This window comes from Bombus vancouverensis, chromosome 8 (assembly GCF_051014615.1).
Source record: "Bombus vancouverensis nearcticus chromosome 8, iyBomVanc1_principal, whole genome shotgun sequence".
Lineage (NCBI taxonomy): Eukaryota > Metazoa > Arthropoda > Insecta > Hymenoptera > Apidae > Bombus > Bombus vancouverensis.
Window position 1 is genome coordinate 9,699,363 of NC_134918.1, and position 12,894 is coordinate 9,712,256.

Here is a 12,894-nt window from a genome sequence, read left to right on the forward strand (position 1 = left end):
AACCACATAGCCTACTCCCTACTCATATGCAAATCAATAATCCTGTCAACTCATACGCGCAAAAAGTAACTGCAAACCCTATCAATCCACCTTTCATCCACTGCGTACAATCTCCTCTATCATACGCCATACACTCTAACCCATTCCAAACCGATGACACAATAAGTAAGTAGGTACATCATATATTGTCTAATGCAAACGATGACGCATACGTTTCTTAGGAATAAATCGACATTAACGTCCGAGGAACTGTCCAAGAGATGACATTATAAATACAAACAGGAGGTAATAGAGAAATGTTTGTAAAAATGAAAATAACAATTGATTTGATGTTAACTCATTCGAAGATCTAATACGAGCTAATTAGAGCTATATTTTTATTAATTTCTCGATTTTGCGCAAGTATAACTTTCTGAAGATAGACGATTTTATGAGTAGAAAGACTTGTTTGTCAATAAAAAAGTGGAATATTTCTCAGCAACTATATATCTTGTGTCTAATATTCAAATTCTACATATTACCACGTGAAACGTTTCAACTTTACGCTCATACGGCAAATATTCAAATTTCTCAAAGATCGTAACTAAAAAAAAATACCTAATCTGTCCTATCTAACGACGAATAAGAAATGGAGAATTCTGTCAAAAGAGGCGCGATACGATAATAACTCTGCTGCTCAGATATCCAAATCCTCCGAGTATTAATAACGTCGTAAGTAGGAAAAGAAAAAAAAGTAGCGAATTTTCTCTAAACTGCCATTGCTGTCGCGTAAATCTCTATCATAGATCGTCCTACCTAACCTACTTGACCAGCGTGGTATTGAAAAACACTCCAGAATGAACAAATATAGTTGAAATTGTCCAAAAAGATCGGCCGAATTTTCTAGTAAGAGCTTGGCCTCGAACGAGCTGATCTTCCTAGCCGATCGTCGAAATGGAATTAAAGAACGAAGCAAGAAGCAGACAAACAAGCCTTTAAAAAACGAGATCAGAGAGAATGCGCGCAAACCAAGAAGGATCGTGTTCGCCACGCCTTCCCCGGAGCAGTTTCGCGCAGCCATAAACAATAAGCTCGCGAAGCGATCGGCAAAGCCGGATTGCAAGGTGAATGGATGTGACACCGAAGGAGGAGAGTTGGCAAATGCTGCCAAAGGTGTCGGTCGGCATTCCTCGCGTTCCTGCCACCTGCAACGTTCGAGCCGATTTGCTCCACCTGTCTTTGCTGCATTGCACCAGAACGCAATGCACACAAAGCCCTGGCTTTCATAGTCGATGATCGTCCAACGGGTTTACGATTTCTCTTGACGCATACGAGACTCGCTGTACTCGCGGAAAAGCCAAGTGCTGAGTACCCGCGAGCTGAAATTTTTTAATCCCATGGTCGTCGATGGAAATACGTGGAACCGAGCGTGTAACCGGCGAGATATTTTTTGCAGGAGGCGAGAAATTTGGAGCGAATGTACGGGCTTATAGGATTAGGGTAATTTTGAAGGTTTAACTTCTGAAGAGATGGTTTTCGGCTATTTAATACTCTGAAGGGTGGATTTTGCAGTGCTTGGTATACCGAAGATCTTCAGATTTACAGATAACAGATTTCCGATGTTTGGAAATTTCGTATTCTAAAGAGTTTTGGCTGCCCGTAAACAGCAAAGTAGGTTCTCCGATATTTCGTATCTTAAGAAAAATGTAAGTTTCTAAATAATTATATTTTCTATGCCGAGCACTGTGAAAGATAAGCGTCTGGAAAGTTTAGAAATAACAGCACATAGAAAGTATGTAAATGAAGAAACGAAAAAGGTTAGAGGTTAGAAAGTGCGTGTAAACGATAGTAACAGAAGGTTTGAGAATAAAGTTTGAATAGGGAACGATTCTCGAATCGATCGCTATTGTGTCGACGATAAAACGTTTCGTGTCAACTTGTTCGATGTAACGTTTTAAACGCTTCGAGTACTGTCAGATTTCATTTTACAGGACACGAATTGTAAAATGGCCAACAGAATCCTCCATCTGACATCAATCAACGATATCGTTCTTTTTTATTATCCTTCACGTGTACATCTCTGCTTAAATCAATCGTTCAACCCACTGTGTTAACTAATTTAAAGAAAAGAACTAAATTCACGCACAGCTTGTTGCCATAATAGAATCGAGTCATATTTGAGTCACGAATTACGTGGAAAGCACAACATAGTCGCAAAATACAAACTCCATGCGAACATTTCATTACCAAAGTAGCAAGCAGTTAACTCTAATACGCAGACACGCGTAGAAGATCATAAAGCCAAGGAGTAAAACCTCAACCCCAAACAAAATTCTAAATCCTTTCAACCCTCCGTAACAACAAACGAAATTATCTGAATTAACATCCAAGAAGCAAGAACCGTGAGAGAATAAAGCACGCAAACGCATAAACCACCGAAGACTGCGCTATACTCCTTTGCAGTCCCCGAGAGACAAACTACAGGTAGCAAAACTTAAGTCACAAGCGTGGTTTGCTTGCGACTTCCGGTGGATGCCGCGGCCAATTACCGTGCACCGGTGGCAAGAAAATTGTATAGAAACGAAATTCTCCGAGATATTTCGTAGCATTCGGCGCCACTTTATCCCTCGCTAAGGGGTTTATAAAAGCTTTCATGGTAGTTACATCTCGCGCAAGTTTAGTAATCGCGACCTTTAACTCTTTCACTATGGATACATCCTCATAGATCGTTCATTTCAAACAATTGTTATACAACAACAATATATAACAACAATAGCCGAAAACAACAACTAGGATTCTTACACGCTTATAGAACAATTTGAAGATGCTAGAATACACAGAACGCACATAATATGCACAATTACCTATATAAAACATACGAAATATTTCACCCTTCGCGATTGTTGCCAATTATCGACTAAAGAGCAACCGGTCAGGTCAAACCGATCGGTCGATATCGCGTACCTCGAATGACTTAACGCTCAAGGTGGAGGAGGTTTAATAGATCGAGTGTTGAAGTAATCCAGCATTGTATCTGCACTTATTGTATAACGTAAAGTGTGATGTTATGCACGACGGTGGTAAGATCTTGTTGGGAGTGAAGTATCTCACCGGTACGATGTCTGATGATGAATTGTCCTCCTACGTTGCTGATTCTCTCTACCAACCGTTGGATTTCGCTTGCCTCTCGTGCCCTTCCGACTAGTCCTTCCCCGGGGTTTTATACCTGACCTCGGAGTCATTAGGTTTACAGCTCGGGGAGGACATATAATTCGGAATTTCCTAAAGAAGGGAATGGGCCTGTTCGTGCCATAAACGGACGGCCACTCAAAATTCCGAACAGCGATATTTAATAGAAGAAAGAAATCTCTATTTAAATTCCGTTAATTATTACGCCATTTAATGTATATTAATGTATCAATTTAATGTAATCAATCTAAAGATAACAATGTTCGTTATACGCCAAGAATTAATAGTCAGTATGTACCTTTAAAACGTTTAATTCTGAAACACGTTTTTAGAACAACGTTCGTTTGAAAGATGCGTATAGAAAATCAAAAACTCGAAGATAGAAAGCACGTAAATATGATAAACTAATGGCTTAGAACTAACTATCCCTAACGCTTCAACAGAGTCGAAAACGAAGATCTCGCGCTTCTCTAGCCGCTTGATTCCCTTCATGAATAAATTCGACTTTATGAACATCTTGGTACGCGTAACGGAACGACCTATAAAGGGCGTATTCACGTTTTCAAAGAGCGTGTGTGTTCGTCATAAATACCCAGCAGAACCGGTATTCGAATTACGCGGATGCGAGGATGCGGCCGCGATGCTTCGAAATTTATGAAAAGCGTATTGAGTTTTTAAAGGGTTCTTAATGACCCTTTTACCCCTGTAAAACTGTCGGACTATCCTCTACCACCGTTCTAATTTTTCCTCTTCGTTTCTTTTTCTTTCATTTTTTTTTCTTTTTTTCCTTACTTTGACTCTCTTTTTTTGTCTTCGTTGGAGTATGCTTTGCTCTTATCTGGAGTAAAGCAAATGAAACAACGAAGCGTCTGGATGCTGACCCTCGGAATTTTACATCAAGCAGAGATTAGCGACTAGTCAATGGGAAAAGGGAAAAGGCCGTTTTCTGGGCTCGAGATAGTCGTGAAAAGTGGTCGGACATTTGTCGGATCAAAGATCGTTGTTTGAATATACGAATAATCTAATCTACACCTTACTTGATATTTTTGGTGGCTGTTAAACGTGATGATTTACTGCTAAATGAACGATACCTTCAGAAGTTAAAATAACGCAATTAAAATTCTAATTTTCACTTCAATAAAATTTTATCTCGCATCATAATGATCTTCAATCCTCTCGAGATATATATATAACTATCGTTTCAAAAATGTTGATCCGGCATGGAAAAATAAAAATTTCAACTAAAATCAAATTCCACCGCAGAAACACAGTTCTCCTTTGTCGCGTCCAACGATAATCCACGTGCACAATGAAATATTACATAACTAGATAAAATGATCGATCTTTGAATTTTATTTTGATTACCCAACATTTAACTGTTCCTACTTAATTAAAGGAATAAATCCGTGAAGATAAAACATAACGTTTAACTAGATTAGTCAATTACAAAGATACATAAATCCATAAAAACTACTTCGCTTCTCTAATTCGTGACTACGTGAAACAAGAATAAATAGGAAACTACAGGGTCCTCGAACCGCGCGATGATAACCTAACGCATAGTATAGCCATTCAGATTTCAAATAGCAGACAACCGAGAGGGGTTGTAAAGGAAAAGGGGCTTGGAACACGAAACACACTCGGTCGAGTAGCTTCCAGGACAAAGGAGATAATCGAGTGATCTCGAGTGGGTCCGTGACTATACAGGGAGAGACAGAAGCGCGGAAAACATGCGAGAAATGTATGCGTTGCAACGAGAACTCGCGTGACAAAGTCGAACACCGGGGGTTGCTGCGCAGGGTGGAAATATCCACGGACAGGAACGTTTCAATCTCTCCAACGTTGTTCGGCCGTGAAAGTTCAAGGTTCGCGGCTGAATAAACGTGCAAATAACAGTAATTATGGAAATCGTGCCCGGGGAAGATTATACGATGGAATTATCTTCTTCTTTCATCTGGATGGAACGCGCTATCAATTTTAGTAGTCGTAGAGATGTTGAACTTTCGGTAGATATTTTGAGTGTCGAGGAAATTATACAACGAGGGAAAACATGGAACGTTTCGTCATTTCAGGACAAAGGAAGCTTCAAATCTCTTCAATCCATTAAGCAGTGAAATAATACGTATAGAAAAAAATTATTGAACAATTATAAATGGAATAAATTGCTTTTTCGAAGTACGTGAAACATATTCGAATGATAGATACCTATCATCGCTGAAAAGAAAAATTCTATGGTTCCAAAAAAAAAAAGAAAAAAATACAAATATTTCGTCATAAACCACCAAACGCAAAACACTGTTATACAACATCCTATGCAAAGCAGAGTTGCAAGTATAAAAATAAACTAGAAGAATTACAGGATGGTAACGAAGTAAAGTTGCAATTGCCTCGATCAAATATGCATCATTCGATATCTATTATTATTATTATTACGTTCTCGTGACGGTGGCGTTGTTCGTGTCATAAAGTATGAACGAAGGGAACAAGAGACATTACTACTGCGACCAGAGAGGGGGTGGCTGGGGTAAGTAGTAATTTATGAGGAACAATAGGTCGTGAAAAAGAGCGGGTGCAACCGGTATGCTCGTTTACCTTCGCGCCACTAGGTCACACGGTATTCTCTCTCCTCGTGACGATCGATACGAGAAATTCTTTTCCATTACGCCACAGGATAATCGATTTTCTCTTCGATACGATGAAAAGCGTCTGATATATACGTGTGTGTGCCTATAAACCGCATCCCACCAAGAAACAGAGAGAAAGCAGAAAGCAAAGAGAGGATGAAGAGAGAGAGAGAAAGAGAGAGAGAGAGATTGTGGTTCGCGACAAGGCTGCGGCTCGATTATTGAAATTACAAAACGGGAGTAGCACGATCCGCAATAACGTGGCTTTAATGAACGTCGTTTCGTAGCATGCTCGGTGAAGGCAGACTTCTGCCGCCCGTCTTTCGTATAATGGAACACCTGTTCACGTGGATCGTGCATGATTCCAATCGTCTATCTTTAACCTACAATTCCCATAAGCACCTACTGTAAAATAAGGAAATTGATAGTTTATAGGCCCTAATTTACGCCAGTTCCTGGTTTGCTATATATTTCTGTACGTTTGTAATCGGTTGATAGGGTGCTTCATTTTGTTTATTCTCGGTGGCATAATTGTGAAGATACTGTACAAATTGTTTTGGAAGATATTCATGGCATAATGTGTTACGGTATGTTAAAATTATGTCAACAGTTAAGTGGAAGATATTTACCGAAAATTAATAAATATTTGCCATACGTGGAATATTTTATTTTTAGCTGAATATTCAACTTGTCGTTCATCGTCATACGCAATGGGAAAATATGAATATTTAATATAATTGGAAATATCTTGTATGATTTTGTTTAAACGATAAACCTTCTAGTTGTATAAGTATTTTCCTAAATTGCGAAGAAATGTCCACACAGGATATTTCAAATTCCTGAGAAATGCTGAATCATGCAGTTCATTACGAACCTCGACTACAGATATCGAATGGCGAGAACTTAATTAGAAACTATCGCATATACACAGTGTGTCGCTCTCAGTAAATATTAATTTTATATTAATAATTCCTAATTCTTGATTTACAATTCCCGTGTCAATCCTGACATCCTGAAAAAAAATCCTAAAAAAAAAAGTTAAAACACTGAAATTTTAATACAAGTAGCAATCATTTTCCTTTCCACTTAACATTTTTCCAAAACGCTTGCTTGTCCATACAGAACGTGTTAATGTCACGATAATGATAAGAGGATCTTGAAATTTTCACTCGACTTTTAATCTCCACTTTCAGTCAAGTGTTAAACTTCCGAGCTTTTGTTTCCAGCGCCAAGAAAATGTAAGTGCCGCAAAAAGAGGCGAATAAAAATTGAATTGCGATTCCGCCCGGATGTTCGATTCTACTTCCATCTTCAACCGAGTCCGACAAGTTGCGAGTGCAAGAACAAAAGAGAAGTAAGTTTCCGCTCGAGTACGTCGGAATATCGAGGCAATCGTTATCGAATCAAGCCTGATCGATTGGCTTCGGTCACGGTAAATAAATGATAATCGTAATTCGCATCGAGAAGTTCCTTCGAAGCAGCAGGGGGGACGGAGAGCAAAGTTACCATTTCTGATACGCGATCGATTCTGCTGCGCATCATGTCGTAGCCAACGATAAAATTGAAGGCTCGCGATAAAAACTCTTGTTCATGTTTGTCTCTTTCCAGACGATATTCGTCTTTAATATTTCTGTTCGATAAATCTTAATTTTCTTTGGCGAGATATTCATCGTTTAAATATTCATTGCGCGATTGCTGTGAGTGTATCCGTAATTATATCATAGAAGAACTATGTTTGATTGAATCATCAAGTTGCGGAACCTTGACGAAGGTTGCAGAAACTTGCAGAAATCTTTTATGAATATATTACGCGCTGTACGAAGCATTTTGAAATTTCATTACCACTGTAATGAAACTCGACTGCCGTGGTTACATATTAATAAAATTTGGAACAAATCTGAAAATATAAGATAGAAACTATACGATATTTGGTGCAAATATATTTCGCAAAAATCAAAAAGTGTTCAAACAAGTAATTATCCATTATGATCATATTCGACATTCATCGTATCCTTCGGATGACTATTCACGTTGTATGCTAATTTTTTGGTAAATATATGTGTGCAATAAATATCTTGCCATTCCTATATGCATTTTCAAATTGGTTTCAAAAAATTTGATCAATGTAATCATGACAATGGTGTCTTACTACAATCCTAATGAAATTTGTAAATGTCTTTTATGTAACACATATAAAATGGACATAAGTGTTTTCTATGGCAAGTGCTCGAATAAGTTCGCGAGTATATTTCTAATAGTCTGGTAATCGATGACCGTGTGAAAAAAAACGCGATTCGTATGTTCACCCCTTTCGAAACGAGACTGCAAACAAACGATCGTGCGGAGAAATTACGATCGTGGATTGATCGTGTAAAAACGTCGACGAAAACGAGGGTTAATTTATACAAATTGGCTGAGCAAAAAAAAGGACGGGGGAAAAATCGCTCGAATAAACTTGCTAGTGAATCGACAAACACGATGAAATACAGACTTCTTCTAATTAGAGACCAGGGCCGTTCCAACCGGTTACGCTTTAGCCAGTGTATTGTCTGAATAAACAGAAACGAAATTTGTATCAGCATAATTAGCTGGATCATAGATATCTGTATCTATCTGTGTGTTGGTAGAATCGTTAAAAAATTGTTGCGATTCAGCCAAACAACTAATTTGGCAAAGAGTGCTCTGCTCTGTAAGTAGTGGATGGGTCTAGTTTTACGTACTCACTTTTCAAGAATTTTTATATTTATTTTATATTTTTATATTTATATATTAATTTTTTATTTTTATATTTATTGCAATTTAGTTTTAACTTTACATCCAATTACGTGAAAATTTAATCCCTCAAAATTTTAATGAAAATAATTCAATTCGCTTGTAACAAAATACAAGTGAGAATACATCTTCTATAAGATATAGGTCTAGGTATTTTAGTAGTATAATCTATGGAAGCTCGAGTTCATAAAAATGGTTAGTTAATATAATCAGCTATGCATAACAAATAAATATCGATACCTTCAAAACATTTAGAAACATATTTAGAAACGAAATTCGTATCTCTGAAAATTACCTTAAATCCAGAAGCAATCAACCTTAATTACCCTAAATCATTAGATAATTAATTTTACCTTCCAGTAAATACCTAATGCTCAAGGTAAATTTAACCATTCAAAAGTCACATCGATCGACTTCATAAATTGCAGACTAAATTGCAAGAGAAGCTTGATACACTTTTCAAAAATTAGGATAAATAAATTTACAGAAATAAATCAGTTGTTTCTGAAGAAGTCCTATACCAATTACGTTCCTAGATAAAATAATTGTGAAATTCACAAGAAATAAGTCGCAAGTTGGTCGATGTGATTTCTGAGAGGTTCGAACAATCAAAAAATACCTAACTCTAATAACCGACTGCTTTATATAGCATTCTGCAGCATTCCCACGAACGGAAATGCAGTATTTGCCCGCCTAACGTGGAAAACGCGAGTTGCTCGCGAGGTAACGAGGGGGAAGCAACGGGGGAAAAAAACGCAATTATCGTGAAAGCGAGGCGTTATTGGTAAGTGGTTCAACAGTTTCTCACGGAGGGCAGGCGATGCGTGACGCGTGTTCGCGCGCGCGTTGCTCGCGAGTCGAAAAATGGCGATGCGGATTGTAAAGAAGAAAAGATAAGAGGGTCAAGTGTCGGTGGGTGGTGCATACAGCCAGCACCGGGTACAGAGAGTTATAACGTTATAGCAATGGGAAAAATTGGGGCAGAGCCACGCCGTTCAAAATGCCGCTTCAGAAATTTAAAGTGCGCGCGATATTAAGCTCGCGCGCGCAATGAAACGAACCTTTTTCGGATCCGAGGCTCAACAACAATAATGCTAACTGGCCCAGTCCCGCGGAAAGATAAATGCACACGTGCAGTCTCTGTTCCTGACCTTGTTTTCCAATTCCTTCGAGTTGCGGATATTAAACGATGGCCGCGCAACACGAAACGATCCTGCGAATGTGTCCATGTGTCTTGGAGTGTTTACATCTTGAAACCAAGGCCAGAAGCGTGAGCCTAAAACGCAGCGTAATATGATACGAGTAAATAACCAAAAAAAAGTTTTCCTATTTGTTGACGTTCGAAGTACCTCGCCGAACGCGCAGTTTAATCCCATTATATTATTTCCTGCAATGATCAACAGAAATGGCGCATTTATGCTTCTATCGCGTGGAAATATTGAAAGAAGGAAGTTTCAATTGAATATATATGATTCGTTGATAGGATTCGTTGTTTGGACGTGTAGAAAATCAAATATGGCGTTCTAAGTTCATCCCTAACGTGGACTTCGTCGATAAAGATACATCCTGCATGGAATGTTCCGCAGCACGTAGGCGGTACTCAAATGTGAAAAATAGTTGACCTTACACGGTATAAATAATTCTATAGTTGCAATACGAACTTCTTGCTACATTGATAACGTCAATTCGCTATAGAAGAGCGATATGATACAACGTAAAAAAAGTGAACTTCTCCAGACATTGATTTGCAATAGAAAATTGAAAATAGAGAATTATTGGTTACTCAATTATTTAGTGCTGGAAATGTTTTCTATCTTTTACGATTTAATTAATTGGCTTCGGATTTCACAATCTAGAAATATATTAAAGCAATCCTACATTGAATTATCACATTTTCATTAAACGGTATAATTCTATTATCGAATAATTATAACATTATCATCCTCATAAGTAGCTCGCTTCCAGTGTCAATTTATACAAACATCTGACAATTGACGATTTGTAAAACGTGTCACTCGCCTAGCGAGCCAGCGATACAATCGTTCGTACGTAAAATAAAAAAGACGTAGCAAGGGCTAAGTTACACGGTGTTTCTTTCTTTGTCTTTGTTACTCGACTCACTGCATTGCAGTCGAAAGCACACTTCGGGCTAGTACTCTAAAAGATTTACATGTGTTCAATGGCATATGGTGCACGCACCATGGAAACACTATGCGTAATGAAAGATGTACGTGCTTATGCACGCGCGTATATTATACATGCATAATTATTTGCTATCATGATGTTTATCTAACCGAGATCGGACGTATAGAAAGCGACCACGCCACGGTCCAGGAAAAAAATAAACAATTGGACCTATAACTCGCATTAGACCACTGATCCAGTTACGTGAAAGTAAAAGTGGCTGCATTGCGTGCTCTCTAGCCACCTAATGAACTGCGATTATAAATGTGTATTTTATGGACGCTGTTAAAGAAGGTTGCCGCCAATTATATTTCGTTATGAATATGTGAAGACCATGCACGAAAAAAATAAAGAGAAGTATTTCGATATGAAACGAAATGAAATGAAAGATATAAATCTTTGAGAATAGATGATAAATTCACAATATTTTGTAAGAAACGAATAATACTACTATAATTCTTATGTTAGTTTAGCTATATCAATATTAATCCGCACAAGCAATGTTATTAATATTTCTGAAATGTTCAAAAAGCTAAAAAAAAACACATATTCAATCCCAGAATCGAATTAGAAGATGAGATTGATTGACGACATATTGAATTTTTAAATTGCTCCCCCCTAAAAGACGATCATATTTTACACCTGTGGTCTTTATATACATATAAACGAAAAATAACAAACAATTTACTGTTCGTTGAATCCTCGATACCTTGTTATAAATTTGCTCGGTTTAAGAATCGAAAGATTGTATTCACATTCGATGGATAATGAGTTGAAAAACAAATCATAAGACATACCTGAACCGCGAGATGAAAACAAAAACAACGTATTATTTCATTCAGCGACAGCTTTACGATGTGTTCAACCTTCGACGGTCATTTTACAGGAATTGTATCCTTGGCGACACTAACTAACAAATTCGATCGAACTTTTCAAACTATCCCGTTACATCTTATGACTAACTTCGCGAAAAACATAACCACTTCGCTAGAGAATCGCGAGTTCGATCTTCGTCCTATCGATAAACGAACGACAGCCAACCGACGCGTTCCAATAAGAATCGTTTTACCGCGTCTTCTGTTCCACTAATAAAACAAAGCATATCGCGTAAACAACACGCAACACGGATTCAAACAACAGAGACTCAATAGATTCACGATTATGCTTTTCCGTTTCGAATCATTACACGGAAACAAGAACCAGCACTGGTTGTTTTTCAACCCATCGCGCCTTTTCCATTGAGTGGTAAAAAATAAATTTAAGCTATTACTGAATAAAATTATTTTTGTTTCCAATATTGTACTTTTCACAAGTATAAACATCACTTTCTATGTTCTTCGTAATAGACTGTGGATGTTTATGCAATTTTATATTTCTATGAACATAACTAAAAGAATAGAATGTAAATAAAACTTTGTTTTGTCCACTGACAATGTCATGTGCATTCTGTAAATTTGTGCACCCGTATATTCTCCAAAAACGCATAAAGATCCGATGGCCAGTTACAAATAAGAAGCACAGGAATACGCCCCTGATCGATTTCATTATTTATTTACTAGAACTGCTATATGGCCCACTATGCAGTGTATTAATGCGCTTGTCGGATCTCCAAAACGCGACGTGACATGTCAGCTAGCCGGTGGCGGTCGTTGCGCGACAAGGGCAACCAAGAAACGTCGTACAATCGTAAATAACTATGATTGAACTTACCTCTTCGGCGAACTCAAAATCTCCGTCGAATTTTCGTTTGCACCTCGCCTCGCTGACTAGAACCAGTAGCATCGTGGCCACGAACATCCAGGAAAATCGCATGGCTCTTGATCCCGCGGGAGAGCACCGTCCACCGTGAACCAACGAAACGAGGAGACGCCGCGCAAATTCCCGCAAAACACGTGCACCGTCACACGATTCGACAACTAAGAACAATAGAATCTGTCCGCGAAACGATGACAGGAAAACGACGTTGAAAAGGCGCGCACGTAAACTCCAACACGTTCTGTGTTACCCGTGTATCCCGCTAAGCGGAAGCGTACAGTTCGACGGTCGAACGAGTTGTGACTGCGCGAGCTGAGTTGAGGCGACGCCGCACTACCACAGACGCGTGGCCGCCTATTGGTCGGATTCCGGCGAATGTCGGAGAGGGACG

At 38.4% G+C, this 12,894-nt stretch overlaps 1 protein-coding gene across 1 annotated transcript in view; it reads right to left on the bottom strand.

Moving 5' to 3' along the window:
• The window catches only part of Cow (Proteoglycan Cow), a 236,698-nt gene extending 223,878 nt beyond the window's left edge, over positions 1–12,820 (bottom strand). The window contains exon 1 of the mRNA XM_033344681.2: positions 12,459–12,820. Coding sequence (XP_033200572.1) covers positions 12,459–12,560 — 102 coding nt within the window. The 5' untranslated portion in view covers positions 12,561–12,820. The remainder of the gene's footprint in view (positions 1–12,458) is intronic.
• Between the last annotated feature and the right edge of the window lie 74 nt (positions 12,821–12,894).